The sequence below is a fragment of the Miniopterus schreibersii genome, assembly GCF_964146895.1.
Source record: "Miniopterus schreibersii genome assembly, chromosome: 1".
Lineage (NCBI taxonomy): Eukaryota > Metazoa > Chordata > Mammalia > Chiroptera > Miniopteridae > Miniopterus > Miniopterus schreibersii.
Window position 1 is genome coordinate 969,794 of NC_138101.1, and position 26,098 is coordinate 995,891.

Genomic DNA, 26,098 nt, shown 5'->3' on the forward strand with positions numbered 1-26,098 from the left:
ACCGACGGCCGGCTTCTTAGCCGCCGGCCCGGCCGCGCCCGCAGGTGCCCGGCCCCTCCCCACGCGGGGCGAAGGCGGCCCCGAGGCTCCGTGGACCGTGCGCCGCAGCACGTTCGCGCGGGGAGCGCGCGCCGGCCCTGAGTTCAAGGTGCCGGCTCTTCGCTCTTCTGATCCTTCTAAGAGACAGTAGAGCCGAAGCGATGTGGAAAGCAAACGCTGGGGAGAGGGGGCCCCTGGGCGGTGCCGGCCTGAAGTGGGGGGGAGGCGGGGCCTGCGGGTCGGCTGCGGGGGCCAGGTTGGAGCCCCTGGACCGTAGGACCCCTCCGCCGACGGCGGGGACGGGCTGGGGGGCTGGGGCAGGAGGGAGGAGGGAGGGAGCGAGGGCCTTGCTGCGGAGGCAAAGACTGCAGGGGGGAGAGGAGCCGGAGGACGGGAGATGCGGGGGTGGGAACAGCTCTGCCGAGAGGCTTTGTTTTGTTTTAAGATGGGAGGAACTTGGGGATATTTATAGACTGTGAGGAAGAACTCAGAGGAGACAGAAGTGAAGATGCCAGGCAGGAGAGTAGGAAGATCCCTGGGGGCACAGGAGGGGGTTCTAGACCCGCTTCTCCTGGTGACTTCTGGGCCGTTCCCGGGCCCGCACGTGCTCCATGCGATTGTAAGTTACTGACCATAGGTAATTGTTTGAGGGATGCTGGCAGGGCCGAAATACATGCATCTATCTATCTATCTATCTATCTATCTATCTATCTATATATATAATGTATATCACCACCCATAAGAATTAATGGCATCAGGCCCCAGAGCGTAAGCGGCAAGCGACTACAGACTTGGAAAGTTTTCCTTGCAAACTTGACTTATTAGGGCACTTCTGCACTTGAGGTTGCATTTGGAATGGAGGAAAGCAACTATCTTACTCCCAGGACAAGCTCTCTTTCCTCCAGTCAAAATCATTTGGGGTTTCAGTGGGGTATTTACAAAACCCAGGGGTGAATCCCCTGGGAAAACCCAGGAGAAGGTAACAGACTAAAGAGACCTGGACAGAGCTGTGGCATCACCTGGCTTTCTTTGGCTTTTCTCCTTGCCTCCTTCCCGTAGGAATCTTTTTTCTCTTACTGATGTTAAAAAGTATTTTAGATTTTGGACAATGTCTTCTCACATGTGTTTAAACTATAGTTGGATGTTAAAGATCATTTGTTTTCAGATGTCCTTTTCAGTGATGATGGCAGGTCTCCGTTTTTCCAGCAATGGGGAGTGGGGGCCGTGTCCAAGCAGCAACAAAAGGGACAACAGGTGGCAAGAGACAGGTGCAGGGGGGCTCTGGTGCACTGGGGAGAGGAGGGAGCTGGCTCTGGGTGCCTGGGGTAGAGGGCAGAGATCCGCCCCCCGCCCCCCGCCCCCCCACCCCACCCCCACCCCACCCCCCGCCAGGGCAGAACCCTGGGCCCCTGGGCCAGAGAGCCTGGGGCTGGCTGACTTGGTTTCCAGCTGAGCGAGAAAGTGGCAGTTCTTCCTATTAACCCTTCCTATGCTGAGGAAAGCAGAAGATGCTCATACTTTGGGGTGGGAGGAGGGAAGGAGAAGAGTTTGTTTTCCATCTCATTGACATTCAGGCGACAAAGGTGAACCCTCAGACCTCAAACTCCGGAGTTCAGCAAGACGGCCTGGGGGGCAGTGGGGGAAGTGGGGATGGTGCAGGATGGCTGTGGGAGGAAGGGGGCAGCAGAGGGGCCTGGGAGTGGGGATGTGGGTTCATCAGGGGCCTCAGAGCAGGTTGAGGAGGCACAGGCACTGAGACGAGAGGGGTTGAGAGCCACATGTGCAAGTAGCATAATCCCATTTACATCCTGGAAGATCCAGTGGGCTAGTGTGCACTGAGGGCCGGCCTGGCTGGGGACTGGGAATGAAGAGAAGGAAACAACATGAAAAGTTGGCTCTCTCCCTGATAAACCCAGATTACGCCAGCACCCAATTTGCACTGCACTTAAGCCCAGCAAAAAATGATGGGAAGGAGCTTGGGAGACTCAGGACCCACTTCCCAGAGGAACCACCGAGCTGAGCTGTGAGCTGAGGAGGGTTAGTGGGTGCAGAGGGCCAGGGCAGCAAGGGTGGGAATGGGCTCAGTTGAAGGTACAGGAACAGGAAGATGGGAGAGAGCAGGCACCAGATTTATTCTGGAGGTGACAGGGGCATCAAGACCACCGAGGTCATTCTGGCAGCCAAGAAGACCAAGTCAGGTGTCCCACTTGGGGGTTGCCTGCTGGAACCCAGGCCTGAAAGATGGACATGGAACTTGTGCAAATTACCGTATGTTAAAGTGCTTAGCACAGCCCCAGTGCCCGGGTTGTGGACTGGATCCCTGGTGCGGGGCATGCAGGAGGTAGCAAGTTGATGCTATTTCTCTCTCTCTTCCCTTTCCTCTCTCTAAAATTAATAATAAAAAAAAGTGGTGGTGATTTTGTCACTGACATTTGAAATTCAGATGCGCCCCCCTTTATATTTAGACCCTGCTGCATTCCAGTAGGAAATCCCTTGTTTTCAAGGGGTGCCCCTTGGGGGACCCACACAGGCTCAAGAGGCCAGAGTACTGCTGCTTGCTGCTGTGAGAGGGAGGAGGAACTCAGATCCTCCCCCTAAGACACCCCAAAACCACCTGTGGGTCTCCTCGAGCCATCTCCAGTTTGCTGTGGCTACGTGTCCAGTGTGGCAGCCCTGTTGTAGCTGCACAACACTCCATCTCACTGGGCAGGATTTCTTCCCCTGTTGTCCTCTACTGGAGCCATGCTGTTTCACAGCCCCTCCCCACACTGCAGGTGGTGAGGGTGGGAGGCAGGCGCCACGTCTAGGACATTCTGGGGATGCAGAGGACAGGTCCAAGGAGCGTATCTCAGGTGCATCCAGAGGGCCAGCAGCTGCCGTGCAGAACAGCACACAGAAGCAGGCCAAGGGCATCCACCAAGGACACCTGGGCAGCATGGAGCACCTTGAGGGCCGAGCTGTCCTCAGGAGGCAGTGCCCAGCCCCAGGGCCAGAGGCAGAGTGAGTGCCTGAAGGAAGAGCTCCTGGTTGGCAAACAGGTGTGTGTGGGTGTTCTACCTCAACCTCCACCTTCATTCAAGTCTAGCCTGTGACTGTCCAGGGAGGCCGCTGTGATGGTGGGGTCTCCGTGGTGGCCAGCCAGCAGGTGTGGGAGGCCCATGGTCCATCAGGTGTCACAGAGAGCAAAGGCCATGGGCATGGGAGTGAGGGCTGAGAGGCTCCCTATGGAGGCTGAGGGGAGAGTCAAACACGGTGATGGAAAGAACTGGAGGCCAGAGGGGTGAGGTATAAAAATCTGTATTTATATTACAAAGACAGAATGGTACAGCACAGTCCCTCCCGTGAGCAGGGACAAGTGACCCATCTCTCTCCAGTGAGGACTTTGCAATGTGCCCACCTGGCAAGCACCAGGCCTCCTGGGCAGCCCCAGACTCTGGCACGGAACCTGCCCTAGTGCCCTGGATGTGGCCTGGGTTTAGAATCCTATGTGCACAGAGGCAGGGAGGGGGCCCCAGGTTAGCTGGCCCAGAAAGAAGCAGGGGGTGGGAGGGTGTCAGGGAGCCTGCCTTGCCCAGTAGATGAGCATTGTCTGGGGCAGACAGGAGGGGTCCCTTGGGGCCATAGTTGGGTGCAGGGCTCCATCTGCCAAGGAAAGTAGGCTTGGGCACCGGGCCCCTGAAACCCAGTCTGCAGAGGCAGGGCCAAGGCTCTGAAGAGCGGGGAGCCATCCTGCAGCCTCCCCAGCCAGCTGGGCCTACACTGCAGTGGTGACCTGGAGTGTGGGGGCCACTGCACAATGAGAGTGGGGACCCAAACGGGAGCCTGGGGTTCCAGGAGCTCAGCCACAAAGTGCCACAGTGGCCTACATGGGCATGGGAGGGCACACGGAGAGGGTGTGGGCACCCCCAATGGCCCTTTTCTCATCATGTCTGCTTTCTATATATCTGACAACGCTGAGGTTTGCTCTAATAATTCAACAAGGCCTCAGCAGGGCCCTCTCTGGGTTCCCATGGCCACCCACAACAGCGAACCTATGTAAATGGTAGGGAGCTGGAGGGAGGGGGAACGGATGTGTACCTCCTAGCACCTGACCCTGGCCCTGAGGACCACCCCCTCACATGCCTGCTGGTGCAGGGAGGAGCACCTGGGACTACAGCACCCCTGGATGGCCAGTGAGGCCAACTCCCTGGCCCACTTGGAAACCACGGCCTGAAAAGCCCTGGGTGGAGCTGCCAGTAGGGTGGGCTGAGGGCTACCGCTGGTCATGGGGTAAGATGCTGAGGCCAGAGGTGGGAGCAGAACCTCTGCAGGTGTTAGGGGTGGGGTCTTAACTTCGGATGTTCCTGCCCTAATGCTCAGAGGACATGCTCAGACAGACAGGAGAAGCCTCCCATGACCCTCCCAGGGCCCCCAGGTTAGCTGGAGGGAGATACCAACAGAACAGTTTTCCTTACGACCCCAGCCCCGACCCCACAGGCCTGCTTTCCACCCATCATCCCGAGCCCAGGAGGGCAGGTTCTGTGCCAGAGCTGTCTCCAGGGACCCCCTTCTTGCTTCAGTTAGGCCACCCACCCTGGGGTGTCCGTCGGTATGACTGGAGATAAACGTGATTGGGAAATTGGTTACAATGCACCAGAGGGGGAGGCAGACACTGCTGTGGGTCAGCCCTACTGCCCGCCACCCGAGTATTGCTGTGTGGTCCCTGGGGACAAGGGCTTGGGAACAAAAGGCCAGGAGAAGCCTAATGCTCAGGCCTGACCCCCTGGGTGAACGCTGTTTTCATCAGCTGCCAATGTCTGAAATCTGGAGCCCTCGCCCCAGGCAGGGGGGCAGGGAGGGTTCAAGCTGAGTACAGGTAGGAACTACTTCTCCGGTTAGCAGGCCCTTCTGACCTGGAGGCTGGGTTGCACAGCAGGTCCCTGCTAGCCACTGGGGAGGGTGACACTGGGGGGCAGGTCACGGCTCCTCCTGCCAAAGTGACAGAAAGCAGCCCCTGACCTGGCCTTGCAATATCTTGCTCCTGGGAAGTTGTGGCTGCTGGGAGGGGCTGATCCACGGGGAGGGGCCAGGAGGACACCTGCTGGGCAGGTGGGGGTCCTTCCAGGAGCCGCAAGGGAGATGCTGGTGGTGGGGGTGGGGCCAGACACAGGACACAAGGCACACTTGGACAACGGTGACAGATGGACGAGTCCCTGAGACGCTGGGTCACTCCCACCCCTCGGCAAACAAGGACGCAATGCGGACTAGGAAAATAGAGTACAAAAATCTCGCACAGGAAACAGGCGGCACACGCAGACCGCACTCGGCCGACGACTTAGACCTGCTTCTCGTTTTAAAAATGTTCCCTTTGCTTTCTGGGAGGGCCCCTCTCCCGGGGCCCTGCTCTGGACTGTGGGGCAGTGCAGCCATTTATTTTTATTTTTTGCCTTTTTTAAAAAAGGGACACCAGAAAGCCCCCTGAAGACCCAGTGGCTTCAACTCCTTGGCCCCCAGCACACACCTCAGCCCCTGCTGGGGGCAGAAGCCCCCTTCCCTGTACAGACTGGGCAGGTGACTGGGGGTGGGAGAGGGAGCTAGGCACAGGCCAGGGGCCAGTTTTTGCTTAGGTGACCCCTGAAGGGGACCAGTGCCCTCTGAGTCCCAGGTACCTCTGGGTCTGGTCACCACGTGTGTTTACATGTGTGCATGTGTGTGCAGGCGGGTGGACGTGACTAGATATATGAGTGTGTACACCTGAGGGACCTAACAAAGCGGAAGCTGCCTAGCGGGGTGTGGGGTCGCCTGGCCTGCCTGCCTGCCCTAGGAGCCCAGCCCTGGCTCCTGACCCTCTCAGGGTGCAAAGGCCCCTCCCCACCCTCCTGCCCCAGGGTGCTCACCAGAGTCCCGCCCTTCATGGATCTCTTTGTCCATGCTTCAGGAGCCTACGTGGACTGACAGGTAGATGGATAGGTGGATGGATGGAGAGCCACGCCTTCCTTCCTCAGTCCACTCCTTTCTCCTGGGGTCCGGGGTGGGGTCTGAGCTCCCCATGCTGGTCATTAAGCCCTTCACACGGCGCCCGCCGAGGTTTGCAGCAATGACATTTAATACTTCTGGAATGATTAGGAATCTGAGAACAGACCATGGGTGGCTACGCTGGGCTCCGGGACTCGGGAGCTGGGCCCGCCTCCCTGCAGGGGTCCCTGCCCGGCTGGGAGGGGCGGGCGGCGAGGTGGGCCCTGACCGGCAGGCGGGTGGAGGCAGGCAGCCCAGAAGGCTGCTAGAGCTTCCAGGATGGCACAGCAGTGGGCCCATGGAGAGGCTTGAGAGGACTGGAGGGTTGATGCACTTGGCTGGGCGGCAGGCAGGCCAAGGAGCAGAGGGCACCAGGCTTACGAGAGGCCAGGGCGGGCAGGCCGCCGGCAGGGAGGCCCATAGCCACCATCGCTGCAGCCGCCACTCTGCAGGCTGTAGTGGTCATCCACGTCACTGTTGCTGCCAACACTGTCCAGCTCGCCGGGGCCAAACTCCATGCCCTCTACATCCACCTCTAGGGAGAGCAGAGAGGATGGGGTCGGACACTGTGAGGGTGCCAGCCTAGCTCCCGGAAAAGTTAGGGTGGGTCTCTGCCTTTGTGGAGGAAGCAGAGGCTCCAGGGGAGGTGGTGCAGGAGAGACAGGGCTCCAGGTCTGTGGCTCAGTTAAGAACATAGTCCCAAAGCCACCACCTTGTGTGGGCAGGCCACCTGACCCATGTGCCTTGCCCAACTCGTCCCGTCACTCTTGCCACACACACCAGGTGTTCGGACAGTGCAGGGACACGTTGTCACATTGGCACCTACTGCCCATGGCTACCATCCCTACCCCTCCCTCAGGCTACCTCCCCAGCCCTCCCCATCCTCCCAGCTTCCTGGGAAACCTGGGTGTGCACAAAGCCTGTGCCCACCTTGCTCCGAGTCATCCGTGGAGACGGCGGAGCCCGTGCTGTCTGTGCGTACACGTTCCAGGCTCTGCACCGACAGCTGCTCCAGGCGCCGCTTCAGGAAGCGATGTTCTCGCTGTAGCTGCTCCTTGATGCTCAGCGCCCGGCGGTCCTGCTCCTCCAGTTTCTGGGGGCAGGGAGTGCTGTGAGCCTGGGGGACACCCCTCCCCACACTGGAATTTGGCACTGGGGCATTGAGGCCTGGCCAGGGTCCCCGTCCCCCACCTAGCCTGGGTCCAGGGTCACAGGGTGCCCAGTCCCCATGGGACCCAGTGGCGGATGTCCTCTGGCCTCAACCCCACCAGGTGGTTACACTAGGTACCCCCTCCCAGGCCTGTGCTCTGCTACCAGCTCTAGAAGCACCAGAGCCAGCAGCTGGCTTGGCCAAGCCAAGTCCTGTGCAGGCCTGACGCCCCAGACCACCACCACTCAGCCCTGGGCTGGCACCTCCACTCAGAGGATGGCGCTGCCCACAGCCACTCCTCCCTGCCCACATGGCACCTGCCTAGCCTGATCCTGCACCTCCTGGTCCCCTCGCCCTCCCCACACCTTCCCCTGCACTGAGACTCTGCCTGCTTTGATTGTGTCCCAGGGCACTGCTGTGCCTCTCTCAAAGCTTCTGCTACCCTGCCTGGGGGTGCCCATGACTATGTAGGCCCCAAGGACCCTGCACAGGGACTAAGACCACTCTGGTTGGCCCAAGTATCACAGGACCCCAAAAACAACAGGTCTCAGTCTCAGACCTTGGGGGCCTGCTCCAGGCAATATCTCACACAGCCACACCTCACTGCCAGCCCTCTGCCCCAGAAGCTGCCGGACCACTGGGCACCTATTTCCTGTGGGACTCCCAGCATCGAAGGCACCCCGCCCTCTTGGCCCCACCTTCATTGCCCAGGACCCTGAAGGGCCATCTGTCATCCCCCTCCCCCTCCAATAGTTCCACCCTCACCCAACAAAACCCAGCGTGTCCCCACGACATCTTCAACCCTCAGCAGCTCCTGTTGCTGCCTGCCCCCCACCCTGAGATCCCCAGGCCCCCAATGTGTACCTGCTGGGCAGCTTCCACCCCTCGAGGCCCTGCAGTCATGCCCCCAGGGTGCATAAGTTCTGGGCTGGGTCAACCAGGGCAGCTGGCCAGGGTGGTGGTGGAGGGTGCGGCCCTGCTCACCTTGATGTGTGTCTTGGCGCGCTTAAGAAGGCTCAGCGTGGTGTGGCGGGTGCTGTCAGGGCCCAGGGGCACCAGCTGCTTCAGCTGCTCCAGGTAGAGCCTGAGTTTGGCTCGTCTGAAAGAGCCAGAGACAGAACCGTCAGGCATGGTGGCCAGCCCTCGGGGCAGGGGCAGCAGAGTGGCTAAGAGGTCCGAGGGAGGGCCGGAGGCAGCTGGCTAGACACCCCACAGACTTGCTGAGGGGCCCAGTCTGGAGTTCCCTTCCCACCTGGCCAGCAGCTCCCCAGACCTCAGGGCAGCCTGGCACCCCCAGCAGAAGAAGACCACCTGTGGCAAGGGCCCGTGTGTCCGGCAAGCCCACAGCCTCCCAGAACCTCAGAGTTCCTAAGCCAGGCACTGCCCGAGAGCCCCAGTTCACCTCCACAGTGGAGTCAGTGGGCAGGGGGACAGCCTGCAGGACGTGGGGGAGGCGCCGGGTGCTGGTCAGGCTGCTCTGAGATCTGGGGGCCTCAGGCCAGGTTTACGTCCCCGACCTCGCCAAGTGCAGGGTGCTCGCTAGTCACTCTCATCAGCACAGAAACAGAGTCCATCTGGGTCAGGGAGGGCCGAGGAATGGACCCTCCCACCCGAGGCTGGCATCCTGTGGGAAATTGCTTCTTTCCGGATTCTGCCCGTGTCCACGCAGGAGGAGGCAGTTTTTCCACAAAACTGGAATCACAGGACTTACAGGTGTGTTCAGGCCTGTGGGCCACGAGCCTTTACACAGATGCTGCCTGTCTTGATTATCTTGTCCAGGTAGGGCAGGCAGGTGGATGGGGCGGCCGCTAAGGCTCACCCCCAATGAATGCTCTGGCCCCCGATGCCACATCACTGGACCGGCCTGCCCCAGCACCTGCAGGCACCAGAACCCCATGGGCCACTGAGACTGTTTCTGCTCAGGCTACACTGTTAGGAGACCAGAGGCCCGGGGAGCACCCACACTAGCTGTTCCCCCTTTTCATTTCCATTCTCTATGTTCCAAAGCCCAGCAAACCCCAGCTCACTAAGCCTTAGACATCCTGGGAGGAAAGTGGGCAGATGGCCACCCACAGCCTGGGCCTTATCTGTCACCCATGTCCACACAGCACCCTCCTGCTGATGAAGCATCTCCTGACCTAGCAACCTGGGGCCTGGAAATTCTCCAGGGGAAGCAAGTTGGACCTTAGAAGAACTTCCAGGACACAGGACAGGGGCTGTGCTGGCTCAGCCACAAGGCAACGAGGAGCCGGAGCCTCAACAGCCTGGACCCTGGGAACCTGTGTGCAGAACAGGCCCCGGGCTCTGCCTTGAGGCTGGAGGATCTTTAGAAGTGAGCCCACACCCACATGGACACGGGGCATGGGAAGGGGACACACTGGTGGGCTCCAGAACATACACTTCCAGGTCCCCGGCCACTGCTGCAAGATCCCCTGGTGCCCCCCCTCCCAAAGTCTGAGGGCCTTGGCCTCTCACTTCCAAGGGTGCCAGTGTGCTCACCCCGTTGAGGATGGGCCAGGACTGTACACAGCTGCCAAGGGGCTCACTCATTACCCCCTTCCACTGCAGGCCCCACTGCCTGCCACCCAGTGGGCAAGTGAGGTTCCCCTGTCTGCTTGTCCCATAGCAAATAGCAGTTCCTACAACCTACTGCTTACACACTCGGTATGTGATCTTGGTGAAAATGAGAAAACGCAAATCACCGGGGAAAAAGTAAATGAAACGTACCCCTGAACTCCACCCCCCGAGACAACCGACAGCATCATTACTGCAGTATCCTCTACGTGTTCACATCAGGGATGTACGTGAAAAAGTCGGCATATAGGACCACCTATGTGACAACAGACCCGATAGTGTTTAAAAAATGAAACAGCAGACGCACACGAGAGACTCAACAGGACACAATGAAGAGAGGAAGCATGCGTCTCCAGGTGAGGCGGTTGGCAACGTTTATTTTTTTGGCTTTGTGTTTTGTTTTTTTTGTATTTTCCAAGTTTTCTATGCTAAAAAAAAAACCACATATTACTTATACAATCAGAAAAAGACACATTTGTACAAGAAAGAAAAAACACAGCTAAAAGACAAATAACAGTGGAAAAATATTTGCAATACATATAAAAGACAAACGGTTAGTATCTGTGACATTTTGAGCTCATACACAGCAAAAATAAAAAGAAGAATATCTTGATGTGAAAACGGGCAAAGGACACAAACAGGCAAGTTGCAGAACAGAGATGGCTAATTGGACACAAAGCTGACCAACCTCCCAGTTTCCAGGAGGTGAGAACTCACGGAGGAAATGCTATGTCGTGTGGACACGAAGAGAGGCTGGCTCTCGCGGGCCAGAGCCTGAGCCCCTGCAGGCGTCGCTGGCGGGCAGCGGTTCTGAGGGCATCGCAGAGACTCAAACCTCTGACCTGCATTTCTACTCGATGTGGGTCCCACAGAACTACCCCCAGACAGGCCATGTTAACCAGAGGGCCGGGCTGAGAGGCTGCGGTACAGCCTGGCCTGCTGGGTACCAGCACGGGGAGGTGGAGCAGAGCCCAGGGACCCAGGAGGACAGCGCTCAGGTAGTGTCAGGCGAAAGGTCAAGAGGAGAGCGGGTAACAAGGTCTGGCTCTTTTCCGAGTTAGCACGAGCGCACGGCGGCGGAGGAGGGCAGTGTGGCCCCCCAGCTGCCCAGAACAGCTGGGGGTGGGGGCATGGCATAAGGGGGGCCCACGCACGTCCACAGGGGACGTGAGCCATCCATTCCAGCAACCACAAAGCAAACACTTCTCAAAAGACAAAGAGAGGCCACCTGACTACACTGTGCCATGTCTAACACTGGACAACATGTCTACCCAGCCCCAGGGGCGCTGGCTGTGGGGCCCTGAGCAGATCCCTGCCCTTCTGAGCCCCAGCGTCTGTTCCCTGTGGGGGAGTGGGCATCCCCAGGACCGCCCTGGGCTGGAGGGTGCTGAGGCCCACAGCCTGGGGCTGCACGGGACTCTCACTATGCCCTCTCTGAAGTGGGTGCAGCACCCAGGCCCTCCGCCAGTGACCTGCGGCTGTCCCTAGCATTCCTGGCAGCTTTGAAAACCCACCACTTCCTGCAGGAACCCTGTGTGGCTTCAGGAGGCAGAACGTGCATCTGGGAATCTCTACATCAGTGTTAAGAGGAGCTCCGTCCCTGTGGCTGCCCACAGCCCAGCCCTTGACACGGGCCTTCTTAGCTCTCACCACAAGCCCCGCTCCTCCAAGGAGGCACCAGAGCTGCCATGCAGGGTCCCCCAGCACCTGAGGGGCATGGTCCCAGCTGTTCGCTCTGAGCTCCTCAGGCCTAGCTGTCTCAGAACAGGCAGCAGGGAAATGCACTTGGGGGGGGGGGGGCATAGTCCCCTTCTTTCCGCTAGCCATGACTGAGGTCCCCACCAGGATCCCAAGCTCCAGGCCTGTGGGCTCCTCATGGCTGTCCACACCTGCCTACTGGCCAGCCAGGAACAGAGACCCTGCACTGGGCAGGGCAGACCCCAGGCTGCCTACCCATCCTGCCTGTGTCTCAAAAGGGCCCCACAAGGCTCAGTCTATGGGCAGGCTCTGGGGAGAAAGTGGCTGAGGCCAAGGTCAGGGTCAAGGGGCAGTTGCAGGGTCCTTTGTTCGCCTGCACTTTCCAGCTGTGAGGTTTATAAAGGCCACCTGTGGCTGCACCAGGTGGGATCCACCCAGGACTTGTACAACCATCTGCATGCCGGAAAGAGGTGGTGGGGGCCTGACTGAGGGCCCTGGGCTGGTGTTGGCGATGAGCCTTGCCACTCCACACATGCAAAAGCTAAAGCCTGGAGCCACACCCTATTGAGGAACCCATGGCCTCAATGCCCCCAGGCCTCCGGGGTCAGTAGCCCAGTATCAGCCTTAGAGACCCACTGGAGCTTCTGTCTATGAGGCAGGAGGGAGGAGAGACAGGGCCAGACTGTGGTGGCCTGGGGCTGACGAGGCTGGCTCAGCGCAGGTCCCGCAGGCCAAACATGGGCACGCTTCCAGGGAAGACGACAGCCAGAGCCTGCCTCCCTGGGGGCAGCTGGGTGACCCAGCCAGGTGCTTCCTTCCTTCCCTGGGACAGCACACAGCCCTTCCTGTGGCCAGTGGCCAGGAGCATCCAGCATCAGCACTGGGCAGCACAGGTACGGCCATGACCAACGTACCCACCAGGATCCCAAGCTCCAGGCCTATGGGCTCCTCATGGCTGTCCACACCTGCCTACTGGCCAGCCAGGAACAGAGACCCTGCACTGGGCGGGGGAGACCCCAGGCTGCCTACCCATCCTGTCTGTGTCTCAAAAGGGACCCACAAGGCTCAGCCTATGGGCAGGCTCTGGGGAGAAGGTGGCTGAGGCCAAGGTCAGGGTCAAGAGGCAGTTGCAGGGGTCAAAGACCAGCCCTTGTCCTCAGAAGGGCTACCATGCCCTTGCCATCCACCCTCCCCCATGTCATCCCGTCTGTCTGAGTGCACTAAGGGGCTGTTCTAGGCACCACCCCAGGAATCCTTCCCCAGAGCACCCCACATGCCTGCCTAGGCTCCTGGGTCTTGGTCAAGGGCACCACCTCCTCCAGCCTGGCAGTACCCCCAGGGCCTGCCTGGCTGTCTGGGCCTCACACCTGCCCCACCTCCACAGCCCCTCAAGCACACAGGGCCAGTCCAGGAAGTGAGGTCCTCTAGAGAACAGGGCGTCCTGTCCCTGCCCAGCGCCCGCCCAGCACAGGCCGGCTCCCAGGGGAGCGGAAGCTGGCGCTGCCTTGGCTGTGGAGCAGGGGGGAGGGGGGACAAAAAAGAACTGGCCAAGCTCCAAACTTTCCCAGAGCAGGCCGGGAAGGTTCAACTGGAATGCAGACCCCCCTCCCACTCCAACCCAAGAAGGGAGGAAAGAACTGGCCCATTACGCAGGTCAGAGCAAAGGTCAGGAGAAAGCTTCTGCACTGTGTCCCTTGGGAGTCATCCCCCTGGTCCTGGCATCAGGGCTCCTGGCTGTGGGGCCTCTGTGCCCACCCACAGCTCCCACCAGCCCTGAGGGATCAGCCCTGAGGGCACCCGTCTACAGGGGCCACGCTTGCCAGTGTCGAGTCCCCACTGCAGAGCACGCCCAAGGTTGCAAAGACCCTGTAGACAAAGGGAGGCCTGCAGCCAGGCCAGGGTGGCCAGGGCAGGGATGCTTGACAGTGGCAGGCGCAGGGCCCGGGGTGACTGGGGCTGAAGCAAGAAGGCTCCTTGGTGACCATGCTGCCCTTCCCACTTCTCAGTAACCGAAGAACCCCCCCCCCCCCCCCCCGTCCTCCAGGAGGACCCAAGTGAATCTAGCCTTGCAGCCAGGGATGGGCATGAAGTGGGCTCCCCTGGATCCAGCCCTGGGCTAGAGCTGCCACCTAGGCCCACGTGGCCTGGGACTGGTTGCCTGTCCCACTGTCCTGCAGACAAGGCTCTGGCAGGAAGCTCCTTGGAAGGCAGGCCCCAGGTGCAGGAGGCCCCAGACCAAGAGGGCTGAACTCCATGGATGGAAGCCAGCATCCTGAGGGCTAAAGACTTGCTCCCAAATGGGCTTAGACACCCCAAAGCAAATGGATCTCCTCTTCCAGGGAGCTGGCCCTAACTGCCCCATATCACAAGGGACCCTCCCCCAAGTCCCTGTCCCCAGCCTGGCTCTGGACCCAGGCTGAGACCCCAGTGGCCCAGTCTCTGCCTCCCAGGATGGGAGTGCTTGAGAGCACAGCCTGGCCTCTCCCTTCAAGGCTGACCCGTCCCAAGACGAGGGCACCTCCTGGTGGCATGGTCAGCCATATCCAGCAGTGGGGTGGGGAGGCTGGCCGCAGCATCCCCTCAGCAGAACATGTCAGGTAGCTTATGCCAGGAACTGGGGGTAGAGAGCAGGGGGTCACTTACCTGTGCTTTTCTAGTTCATTGTGTGAAGACCTGTTTAGAGAAAGAGAAACAACTCTCACTGCACTGCCCAACCACCAGAGCACAGGGACGACAACTAGGCTGAGGGTTTGCAGGTGCCAGTAGGAGGACCTGGGCCTCAGGACGGCCCAGAACAGGGGGGGAGGGGGACAGGTGAGCAGCTGCTGACCAAAGGCTGGGGGGACCTTCCACCTGTGACAAGAACAGGCCACATAGAGGTACAACCATGTCCAGGGGTGGCCAGGGCTGGCAGGAGGGTTCAGGTCCCCTTCCAGAAAGGGTCGGTGAGGCCCAGGGAGCCGCAGCAGCTAGTCCTGGGGCTGACAGAGTCCAAGACTCCAGGACATGAGTAGTGCAGTACCAACACTGCCAGCCAGAGCACCATCCCACCTCCTCAGGCTCACACACCTGCATCACAGCCCATTATACCAACGGAGACACCCAGGGACAGAGCAGACCCAGCCCACGAGGGACCAGCCCACAAGGGAACCTCGGAGGATGCTTCTTGGGCCAGTGGGCCAAAGCTGGCCCTCCACTTCCCTCCAGGTCATAGCCTAGCAGAAGTGGCCACCCTGGGCTGGAGTTTAGCCTCTCAGGAATGCAGTGGCCCCATCTGCTGCTCAAGCCCTAACCATCTGGCCCATTCCGACAGGGGCACAGAGTCCTGAGCAGTGGCCAGTGCCACAGCGTCTGCCTTGTGGGACAGTGAGGCATTTCCACATCCCTCCCCCACCCCCTGGCCCAGTTCAGGCAGGGACCTCTCAGGCCAGACAGGGCTCCTAGTGCTGCCAGGCTGCCTCACATGTGAGTGGAGAGCTAGGCCACCTTGGGGCAGCCCAGACCAAACCCTGTGCCTAGAGCTTCTGCTGACCAATCCTGTTCCAGGAGCTCAGGATTAGGCATCTCCTGTCCCCATCTGTAAGGCCAGAGTGCCTCCCTATCCTGCCTGCCTCTGCCACCTGCCACAGCCAATTGGGGCCCAAGGCCGTCCCTCTTCCCACCAGGGTGGCAGGCTCATAGGCCTCCCTGGGCAGCCTCAGGACTGCCTCCAGAACCAGGTTCCAGGGGCCTCGAGTGCCTGCTGGTCACATGGGCTGGGCAAGGTGCCTCAACCTCCCCAGGGCCAGGGAGGCACAGCCGCCAGGCTCCTGGCTGGCCTGAACCACAGATGGGCAGTGTGGGCCTGTAGGTCTGCCCACTCATGAGGAATGCAGGGATCAGTGAGAGTCCTGCAATGTGGAGAAGCCCACCCACCCACCTCTGGAAGGCTGGGCTGGCTCCACTCTGCCAGGAGAAGGGCATTCCTCAGGAGCAGAGGATGGGCAGGGGCCCAGAGCCCCTCCTGGTCCAGACACCTGTGGGAGCCTTGTGGGGAGACTGGTCACACAGGTCCCAGGAGCACCCTGTGCTCTGGGCTATGCTTCCCACAGTGGCCTGGGGAGATGGGGGACACCTTTGCCAGGCCTGTGCTAAACTCATTTCTGGTTTGCTCCTCACGTCAGTCCCTCAAGGTAGCTCTTCTGTGCACTTTCCTGTAGGACCTGACTCCTGGCAGGCAGGCTCCAGCCCTCCTGACAAACAACTGCCCCAGAAAGCCCTTGCTGGAGCCCACACACGTTGCTCTCCTGTCCCCCGACCCAGGTGTGCAGATGTCTGGCAAAGTCAGGGCCCCCAGTCCTCTGGGCTCTCATCTGCCCTAGCCCCTGGTCTGGCGCCCCGGGCCTGCCAAGGAACTAGTTCAGTCTCCATCTGCCCTGGCTTGGGACATGCCTCTGAGTCCCAGCCCCTGGTCCCCTGCTGGGGACAGGGTGCTCCTGGGACCTATGTGACCAATCTCCCCACTGAGGCCCCGCTGAGCCAGGAGAGGCTCGAGGGACCATCTCTGTGAGCCTCGGGTGCCTCAGGCACTGGGGGAGTCAGGCTCTGCCCAGAGGAGCAGCAGGGAGGTGCACCCTGGTCCAGGAAACCCTCTTGGTCCCTCCCCAGCATCCTCAAGGTCTCTATCCTGGCAAAATGTAGAAGATCAGGAGTCCCAGAGGTGGGAGGGTGGCAAGTAGTTCAGTCTCTGTGCCTGTTTCCTCAGCCTTAAAATGGTGATAAAAATAACCTCTCCTTCAGGGGATTGGGTGGGTATTAGCATGTGAGACACTTAGTACGCAGGAAACCCTCAGAGCCTTAGATGTGATCCTGGTTATCAGCTTTGGGTACCCTGTGCCATGGGAGTCACATCCTGGTTTCCCATGGGTTGCAGGGCACTTGGGACAGTGAGAGCCAACAGCAGGGGTCTGGCTAGCTCACTGGAGAGGCCTGAGGCAGTGCCCCTGCACCCCACCCCACCCCACCCCACATGCAGGTACTTTCCCAAACTATCCCCAGCAGGGAACCAGGGGCTGGGACTCAGAGGCACGTCCCAAGCCAGGGCAGATGGAGACTGAACCAATTCCTTGGCAGGCCCAGGGCACCAGGACGTCACAGGAGATGGGTCCTTGTGCCAGCCTTTCTGTTTCCCAAGAACAGGCAGGCCACAGGAATGAGCCGCACCCTCCACCAAGGGGACCCGAAGCCCCCCGCAAGTGCAGCTCCCAGCCTGGTGATATGGACCCGGCCAAAGTGGGCCCTGGGGCAGTGCCAGGTGTGCTGTGGTCCTCACAGCAGCCAGGAGAGTGGAACCCTAGGAAAGCCCTAGGTGAAGGTTCCCACTACTCCCCACCCAGGGATTGGCACCCCAGCCTCAGAGCTTCTGAAACCTGGGTGGGGGTGGGGGGGGTCCCTGCCACTGAGAGAAGATGCACAGCCTGCCCCCTCTTTCCACCCCTTTAAAAAGGGCCTCCAGTCCCAAGGAAGGGGACTCCACTTGTTGCCCGGGTTTCACTAGTGTCAGGAGGCCGGGCAGGAGCGCGGCCACCGTGGAGGGGGGGCGGGACAGGGCCTCTGCGGCCTTCTTGGTCCAGGCCCCTGGGGGTGGGGCCCTGGCTCAGCGGCGGGCTCAGCTCCGGGGGCGGTTGGAGACGCGGCCCACCCGCCCCGGGCGAGCAGGGGCCAGGGGGCAGCCCCGCGCTGCTCCGCACCAGCCTCAGTTTCCCCGTCCCAAAGCGGCGCCGGCCACCGCCCACTGACAACTTTTTTCCTGCCCGGAAAAGTCCAGAAACAACTCGGGGGCGGGGAGCGGCTGCGGGAGGAGACCCCGGGCGGCGGGGCTGTACGCGTGGCACTGTTTACGCGAGAGGCCGAGGAGGCGCGGCCCCGAGGAAGATGGCGACGGCGCGGGCGGGGCCGGCGGGCGGGGCCGCGGCCGCGGCCGGGCGCGCCTCCTCCTCCAGGCTGGCCGCCGGGGCGCGGGGCGGCAGCGGGGCTGCGGGCCGGGGGTCGGGGCCGGAAAGGGCCCTCGGGGGAAAGGAAGCCCCGAGCCCGAGCCGGGCGGGGGCGGCCGCGCAGGGGGCGGTACCTGTTGTTCGGGGCCTTGCGCACCAGGCCGGCCGCCTTTGTTTTCTTCCTGGCGAAGTCGCCGTCGAAGGGCAGCACCGAGGCGTAGCCATGCTCGGCCTCTGCGGACAGACGGCGCGGTCAGCGGGCCCCGCCCCGGCCCCGCCGCCCGCCAGCCCGCCCGCGGCCCGGCGCACAAAGGGGCGCGGGCGCTACCTCGGTCCCTGCGCTCCAGGTACTCGGCCGCCTCCAGCAGGATCAGCAGGGAGTTCAGCTCCATCCTCCGCCCGCGCCCGCCTCCGCCTCCGCCTCCGCGCGCTCCGGGACGGCGGCGGCCGCTGCCCGGCCCGCTCCGGCCGGCTCCGCTCGCCGCCCGCCCCGCGCGCCCGGCGGCCCCGCTGCCCCGACTCCGGCGGACTCCCCGTGCTCTCGGCCGCCACCCTCCGCTTCAGGCCCTCAAATTGACACTTAAGGGCGAATGGCGGCCGGCACAGCCAATGGGGGCTGGCACTCGGGCGCCGGGGGCGGGTGCGTCCCCGCGCCGTGGCCAATAGGAGGCGGCCGAACGCCTTGGGCCGGGCCGAGAATGTTGACAGATGCGGAGCTGGGTTCGGATAGGCTTGCCGCGCTAGTAACGATTTAGAAGCCCAAGCTTAGCAACAGCACGTGGTGGCCCTGCCCCGCGCTCGCTGATTGGTGGTCGGCTTGCATGTTAAGTAGGCGCCGCAAGACGATTGGCCCAGAGAGGTCTATGTAAAATAGGGACCGCGGACCAATGCGCGGCTGCGGGGCGCGCAGCCAATGAGGGCGCTGCGGCCGGACGCGTTGCCGAGAGGAAGGGGAGCGAGTTGGGACCTCGGGCCGCCTGTCCCAGCGCGAGAGCCCGTTAGGGTGCGGGGCGCGTGGGGAGGGCCCCGCCAGTCCCGGGCTTGCACCCCGTGCGCAGGAGGAGCCTGTAGCCCCCGAGCCATCTGCAACACTGGCTCCGCGGGAGCCTGGGACCTCGTGGCGTCCTCGGGGCTTATCCCGTGGGGCTGCAAACGACACCCCTCCCTGCCGGACGGAGTGACCCCAGGAGAGCCCGGGGCTTGGAGGAGGGGCGTAGACAGCCTGAGCCAGGTCTCCTTGAGGATATCAGCTGGGCACCCGAGCTGCCCAGTGGACCTCAGAGCAGAGGAGGGGCCCTAGGCCTAGGGGAGGGGGGCAAGGACCCGCCGCCACGGCTGGGAGGGGCTCCCACGAGTGGAGGACTGCGCGCTCCTGCGTGATCCGAAGGGTGGGGACATCCCGAGGGGCAGGGGCAGGTCCCCCTGGGCAAGAAGGCGCTTCTGGGGAGGAGAGCGCGCCCAGCTGGCGATGAGCCGGGGCGACCCCTCGCCCCAAGCTGGCCGGGTGGGGGCAGGGACTGGCAGCCCCAGCCGGCGGGGTCCCCTCACCTTCCGCCTCCCCGGCGGGCTGGGAGCTCCCGAGGGTGGGACCAGCAGGCTGCGGAGTGCGGGGGGCAAGGTGGCTGGGCCGCCCCTCCCACGGAGGTTCTCAGGGGGCACTGCTGCCGCCCGCAGTCCCAACACAGCATAAACACTGTAAAGCGCCTTCGGTCCCGGGACCGACGGAATTCCTTACACGCATTTCCTCGTGCGTTTCCGCACCCCCAATTCGCAGATAAGGGAACGGGGGGAATCCTGGGGTTTAGGGGTTCGCCAGGGTCTCCCCGCAGTCCCAGTGGGATGGAGATCAGTGCAGGGCTGGTGACACGGGAGCGTGGAGGCCGAGCCACCTCCTGGCCCAGCGTGACTTGCAAGGGGACAGCCACAGCTGTGCGACGAGAAACGGGAGCAGGAAGGCGGCCCGCGGAGCGCAGGGCCCGGGGGCTTGGACACTTCCCCGCACGCACATTAAACCACCGCTGGGCGTGACCTCCGCGCTTCCTGCCCCGCCCCGCCCCGCGACCACCCCAGGCCGGGGCAGAGCCCCTAAGGGCCCGGTGCTGCCCCGCCCCGTTTGTCCGGAGGGCGCAGAGGAAAAGAGGGCGCCGGGCCCCGGGGAGGGGCGGGGCTCTGGGCTGCGGGGGGCGGGGGCGGGGCCTCGGGCTCGCGGCTCGCGCGCAGGTGGGTTGCTGGCCGGGTCGGAGGGCACAGCTGCCCCGGCGCGCGCACCTGCCGGGCGCCCGCCCCTCCCGCGGCGGGCCAGGCGCTCTCTGCGCGCAGCGGGCGGCGCAGGTGCCCAGCGGTGACCGCGAGCCGCGCGCCTGCCGGCCCGAGACCGGAGGGGGGCGTCCCCACCTGCCCTCCATTTACATCTGGGCCGTTTGGGGGACAGCCCCCCAGCCATACCGGGTGCCCGCGGGGCTCCCCACCGCCTGTGAGCGGGGGTAGAAGGGGGCCGGGTCGGCGGCGTGCGCGAGGGGCGGGCCGGGGGGACCGGGGGGGCCAGAGGGCCGGGGCCTGGCGTGGGCAGAGGCTTCCGGGTCCCAAGCGGAGGGGCAGCACAGGAGATGGCCCTGAGTGGACGGGACGGCCGAGGGGGGAGGGAGAGGAGGGAGGGGGAGGGGGCGCTGCCCTGGTTGCCGCAGCCGGGCCCTGGCTGTGCGTCGCAGGCTGAGCCCAAAGTTGGGGCCGGGAGGGAGGAGGGGGTGGGGCGGAGGGAGGGCGGCCCTGTGAGAGGGTGTGTGTACTGGTCTCCCTTGGGGCCCACAGTCTCCACCCCCGGCCCCCACGTGGGGGCGGGGCATAGGCACCCCTGGGTCCGTGTTGGTTAACCCAGCCCCACGGAGGCAGGCGCAGTACCGCCCCTAGGCCCAGTTCAGCAGTGCAGGTCTCCACCAGGTGCCCATCACCTCTTCCAGGGAGCCCTCCCTGAGCCCAGGCTGGGTCAGCTGCATCCTCACCGACCTGGCTTTTGCTTGCCCATCCCTTCCTGCCATCTCCCTGCCATGAACAATAGGGGCAATGGGACTCGCCTCAACACCCTTTCCTGGTCCTGCTGTCTGGGCTTCTCCGGCCTGGGTCTTCTTGGCCTGCTCCCCCACCTCCTCTAGGAAGCTTTCTGGTGGCTCTAGTGCTATACCAGGTTCTAGGGTAGAGGCCTCCTAGTCTCAGGCCAGATGCCCTGAGGGCCTAAGCCCAAGAAACCCACCCCCAACTGCCCATTCCTGGGTCCTGGTCATCCTAACTGCTTCTATACCCAGAGGGCAGCAGGTCAGGCTCTGGCGAGTGTGGCCTGAGCTGCCTCATTCCGAGGATACAGAGGCCTCTCAGATCACAGGGTCCTGGGGGATGGGGTTGGGGGGACAGCAAGGTCAGAGCGGTGATTGTGGCTAAGCTGTGCTACTGCCTCTGATGGAGCTCAGGTTCGGGGGGGGGGGGGGAGCTGGCCTCTGCCCCACAAACCTATTGTCCCTGCGAGGTGTCCAAACCACAAATCTGACATACCCTCCTCTGCTCCAAACTGTCCCATGGCTCCCCAGTGCCCTCAGGAAGAAGCCTGGCCTTTGGTGCCTGGGGTGACCCAGCCATGTTCCCCATCTGTGCTCCCCCTGCTGGGAGCATCACCATTTATCCAACTCTCAGGGGTGTCCTGTGCCTCTGTAGCTCTCGCACCCAATTCTCCACAGATACCCTGCTCACCCCCCAAGGCCCAGCCAGCACAGCCAGCTCCAACGGCCCCAGACCTGCAGACCCCCAAGAGGAGGGCAGGTCTGGAGTGTCTGGGTGCCCATCCTTGCCCATCTCAGGGGCAGGCTCCAGCCTGAACTCCCCTGACCATTTGGGAGCAAATGAACACCCCAGCAGAACCCAAAGCCTTGCTCATGTTTAAGTCTTTGGTGTGAGATTGAGTTTGAGCAAATGTTCCAGGCTTCCCTGGAATCCAGTTCTCCCCAGTCTCAGAGTCAGGAGAGGTTCTGACAGGTTTCCTGGCCCCTGCAAAGGGACTCTACCTAGGCTCTGCTCTGAGGATGTGTGTGAGCGTGGGGGCTGGGCCACCACTGAATGGGAAGGCTGCCTGGAGGAGGTGGCTCTGGGCAGGTGTGAGAGGAGACAAGTGCCTCCAGGTCATGTGGGTGACACGGAGTGGGTGCTTTGGGCCCTGCCCACTTCCCCTAGCTTTCGCTGCAGAGTCCAGAGAACAGGTGGAGCCACCCCCTCCATGGCGTTGTCAGTCCCCACCCCAGCCCTGGGGGTCTGAGGTGTCCAGCTCTGACCAGGACCCCTTTCTCCCTCTCCCTGAGCCATCTGGATTGTGGTCTGCCCTGCCTGTGGTCCTTGCTGGGCCAGGACTCTCTATAGACCCTACCGCCCCTTAAGACCCAGAACGCTAGGGCCTGGCCAGCAGGTGCAACTGCGCTGGGTGTCCTGTCTGGACCTGGAGTGCCCCTCCACAGTGGGGCAACCCCTGCAGGCAGTGCTCCATTGCCCCCAACACCGTGGCAGTCAGGCCGCGCTGGGAGAGGTGGCGGTGGGATGGGTGCTCCCTGGTGGCCATTAGGGGCTGCAGCAGGGACCCTGGAGGGAGCCCAGCCCTGGGACACAGAAAGGAGAAGGGAGGGCCCCCAACCCTGCCCCCCCACTTGGCCTCCTGCGGTGATATTGTCCCATCACCTTCCTTAGAAACCAGGATACGAAGTTCTTTTCATGTGCTCCACCTCCACCCCTGCCAGGGTCACACGGCCAGCTGGTGTGGATGGCTGACCACCTGGGGCTTTCCAGGGGATACGGGCAGGGCCCGAGCAGGCTGGCTGTACCCAAGCATGTTTGTGGGGACAGATGATCCACAAATAGGGGCAGGCAGCAGGGACACCTCCAGAGGTCAGGAGCCATGGGGGGGGGGGGTATGGACTGAGCTGAGCCTGCAGTGGGAGGGGGTAGGACCCACCCCACTGCCACCTCCTCAAGGCCAGGCATGGTGGCTCTCTCTGCCCCCCCATCCTGAGCCAGCTTGGATAGAAAGCTCGGGGTGCTCCATCTCAGGCCATCTTTTGGAGACCTGCCCCATGGGGGACTACAGGCTGTGTCTGGGTTCAGGGTATCTGGGAGGGGGGGAGGCAGCTAGGTCTAGGGCCCCTGCCTGTTACCGGAAGCTTCAGGGGGGTGTTGGAGAGCATGCTGGCCTTCTCCCCAGCCCTGTGCATAGCCCAGATTGGGGTGAGAGGGGCAATCCAGGCCCAGGTGTGCCCGGCTCCTGGTGGCCCCCAGCCTTCCTCCAGCTGCCAGATGCTGGTGGAGTTCCTGTCTCCAGAGCTGCCTTCCCCGGAAGTGGCCTCCAGGCAGAGCCCAGGGCCAGTGTCTCCCAACACCCCTCAGGCACAGGGACTGCTTCCGCCCCTTGGTGACCCCCCTAAAAGCCCGCGACCTGACTGTGCTGCCTGCATACTTCCCTGAGCCTCACTTTCCCCAGCACTCAAAACACAGTATGGGGAAGGGTGAGGGTGATGATGGGGAAACTGAGGCTCACGAAGGCTGCTCTTGGCACTCTCCCTGCCCCCACCCCAGGGTCTCCCAGTCCTGAGTCCCTGCTGTGGGTGGGCAGCAGGTCATTCCTTGAAGATCCTTCCTGAGCAGGGAAACTGCCTTAGACTAACCCCTCTGCACCGCCAGGGCTTGGTTCCGCCCCTGGGGTGGGGCCACCTTTCAGAGGGCAGAGTGACCACACCTCCGCAGTGGACAGGCTGTGGAGCGCCGGAGCCCTCCTAGGGAGGGGTGAGGGATAGGTAGCCACCCTCCTCCTGGGCGCTGGTGGGAAGGAAGCCAATCCTGCCCTGTGATTGTCCTGAGAGTCCAGGACCCCCCAGCCTTCTGGGGGAGTGCACGCGAGCAAGAACACACCGCATCCCAGACGAGAGAGGCGTCCGTGATCACACGGGACACAAGGGCGTCTGCAATCCGCAAATAGATTTATGGAAATGGTTTCGAATTACAGCATTTAGAAAATAAAAATAATCTCAATACATAATATTCACTCCGTTATATACTTTCCCCCCCACAGAAGCTGTTTTGTGCATGTGTATCCCACTGTTACATAGTAATTGGGGTTTATCCTATAAAAGAAGCAGTAGGTGTGTCCTCTCTCTAAAAATAAAGCTGCAATCCTCATTGCAATGTGAAGCCTGAGATTTAGCCTGAGGAGGTGTCTGTGCTGGGCCTGGCCGCTCCGGGGTCAGGAGGTGGGCCAAGGTCCCAGGGGTGCAGAGGGAGGGAGTAGCGGTAGCCGAGTGGGTGACGTCCAGGGGTCCTTGGCTGCCTGGGGAGCCCTGGCCTAAGAACCCAAACCTCTATCTGTGGGTCTCCATGCTGGCCCCTCCTCATCAGCAAGTGGACGAGGGTAGGGCATGGCTCACCCAAAGGACCACTGGGCGCAATGAGATGTGTGTTGCTCAGCCGAGGTGCTGAGAGGAGTGGGCGTGAGTGGCGCAGGGGAATGAGATGGGCGCCCTGGCTCTGGGCACTGGGGAGAGGGACAGCCTGGTCCCTCTGGTTTGGCAAGCACGTGGGGAAGCCCTGTGGAGCGTTCAGGCCTAGCCGCTCTCCTGTAGTGTCCACCACCGCCCAGTTTAGCCCCAGGTGCTGAGGCGGCTGGAGCTCAGACCACGACCACCCTCCCCTGTCACGGCCTGAGCAGGCCTTCTGCTGTGGCTGAGCCTCGGGGCAGGTGGACAAGCAAGAGGAGAGTCCACCCTGCCTGGGCAGCCACCTGGCACCTCAGGGACCCCCGCTGGCCGAAGCTGACTGCCCGCTGGCTCCTGCGGGTGGGGGGCCAGCAGGGCTGGGATGAGGTGAAGGGCATTCTGGAAGTTTCCACAGCAGCAACTGATGAAATGCAGAGAAAACCCTCCAGAGCAGCGTCTGGATGGAGGCAGCAGGGGTGCGAGCGGGACACCTTCCTGGGAGTCCTCTCGGGCTCTGGCGGTCCGAGGAGCGCCCGGTGCCATATCAGATGCCTGCCTTGTCGCTGTAGAAGGGCGTGACGTGGAACATGTAGCAGTGCGTGCACACGCGGACCGGCTTCACCTGCCCGTAGCGGGGCAGCGGGGCCGAGTGTGAGGAGCAGCGGGAGCAGAAGATCTGGAAGGCAGGGGGGCTGTGAGCCAAGGAGGGGTCCCCAACAGCACACCTGTGCCACGCCCCTGACCTTGGCCCCACAGGGAGAGTGCCCAGGAGACTGTCAGATCCGAGTACCTCTGACCCCCCATACATCCCTCTCACCCAGGCCAGGCAAGGCACTAGTGGGAAGGGGTCTGCCAGCCCCACTGTGGGGCTGGGACCTTCAGGAAAACCTGGGACACGTTGTGGCTCCAGGAGGCCAGGCTCAAGGAGGGTGTCCCAGGCCCCACACCAAGTTTGCTGCAGGCTCCTGTTCAGACCCTCTGTCCCCTCCCTGTTCCCAGCTCGGAAGCAGGGGGGAGGGGACGTGGCATTACCCAGACCCTGTGGGCCAAATGCCCGGAGTCCATGCCCCGTGCCAGGTCAGAGCAGGGCCTGGGCTCAGGGGCCTTCCCAGCCCCATGGCACTGGTCTGACTTCCAGACCCCGTGCTGCACCGGTGACCAATTCCCGGGCCCCACCCACCTTCCCGCAGCTGCGGCAGTGGTGCTTCCTGCGGATGACCGTGAAGGGCGCTTTGCACGCAGTGCAGAAGCTGCAGGCCTCGTCCGGGACCCACTCGGGAGGGTCTGTGACAAGAGAGTGGGGGACACGTCAGGCAGAGGGGGCCAGGAATCAGCGACAGTGGGGGCAGGTGGACAGGTGTGCAGGAGCCTCTGGCTGGTGGCCCGCAGCCCCCGCCCCCTTGTCTCCAGTCCATCCCTGGATTCATCCTTGGCTGTGGTTTTGGGAAACTAGTGGCATCCTGAGGAAGATCAGTGCCTGTCGACCAGACCCCAGCTGCAGCCTGAGGCTCCAGGGTCGTAGGGGTGCAGGGGGCCCCTGACCTCCAAGCTAGTGGGGCGCAGGAGGTCCCGGCTTCCATGTGACCAGAGCTCACCTGCAGCTCCCTGTGTGGAGGCTGCCATGGGAGGCCTGTCCTGCAGTGCCCATGAAGGCTGGGGGGGTCAGGAATGTGTTTGTGCCCCAGGACCAGCCACCTCCAGCACAGCCAAAGGCCTGGACCCCAGCACCTCCCTGCTCCTCACGCCCGTGCACTCCCCAGACTATAAAATACATTAAGTAGCTGGCCTGAGGATGCTCGGCAGGGGCCAGGGGGACCATGTGTGCACCCTGGAACTGAGGAGAAGACGTTGTGGGGACTCTCTCCCTATGGGAAGCTACATAACCAGAAGGCCTGAGAGGGGGGCAGCCAGAGGAGAGCTGTCTTCAGAGCCTGTGATCTGGGACACAGAGGACACGTCCAGGTGGGCCAGAGCGCCCCACGCACCTTCCAAGTCCCCGTCGCGGGTCTTGGTCGCAAGTTCAGAGGACGACAGAGTCTCCTGGCACAGGGCGCAGTCTTCCAAGGCCGCGCTCCGCAGGGTCTGGGTGACTAGAAGAGAAAGGGCGACCGCTGGGGTCCGTGCTCCATCACCTGTTCCTGGGGTGCTGGACACCCTGGACAGCACAGCCCGTCCCG

The 26,098-nt window shown here is 62.3% G+C and overlaps 2 protein-coding genes across 2 annotated transcripts in view; both read right to left on the minus strand.

Moving 5' to 3' along the window:
* Positions 1-3,320: 3,320 nt before the first annotated feature.
* On the minus strand, positions 3,321-17,964 carry MXD4 (MAX dimerization protein 4). Its single transcript, XM_081140428.1, has 6 exons — positions 17,756-17,964; positions 17,562-17,661; positions 14,099-14,128; positions 8,168-8,282; positions 6,964-7,126; positions 3,321-6,568 (listed from the first exon to the last, which is right to left on the minus strand). The coding sequence occupies exons 1-6, from the start codon at positions 17,817-17,819 to the stop codon at positions 6,411-6,413; spliced, it is 630 nt and encodes a 209-aa protein (XP_080996554.1). The 5' UTR covers positions 17,820-17,964; the 3' UTR covers positions 3,321-6,410.
* A 5,445-nt stretch (positions 17,965-23,409) lies between these two features.
* The window catches only part of ZFYVE28 (zinc finger FYVE-type containing 28), a gene marked incomplete at its 5' end in the record, with an annotated part of 39,174 nt that continues 36,485 nt past the window's right edge, over positions 23,410-26,098 (minus strand). Inside the window, 3 exons of the mRNA XM_081156484.1 lie at positions 23,410-24,597; positions 25,102-25,205; positions 25,907-26,011. Coding sequence (XP_081012610.1) covers positions 24,466-24,597; positions 25,102-25,205; positions 25,907-26,011 — 341 coding nt within the window. The 3' untranslated portion in view covers positions 23,410-24,465. The remainder of the gene's footprint in view (positions 24,598-25,101; positions 25,206-25,906; positions 26,012-26,098) is intronic.

Excerpts from the sequence above, each read along its gene's own strand:
- MXD4 (XM_081140428.1), bottom strand. The coding sequence starts at position 17,819 with ATGGAGCTGAACTCCCTGCTGATCCTGCTGGAGGCGGCCGAGTACCTG. Across the intron at positions 14,129-17,561 it reads CGCAAGGCCCCGAACAACAG|GTCTTCACACAATGAACTAG; the intron begins GTACCGCCCCCT and ends TTCTCTAAACAG. Across the intron at positions 6,569-6,963 it reads CACGGATGACTCGGAGCAAG|AGGTGGATGTAGAGGGCATG; the intron begins GTGGGCACAGGC and ends TGCTCTCCCTAG.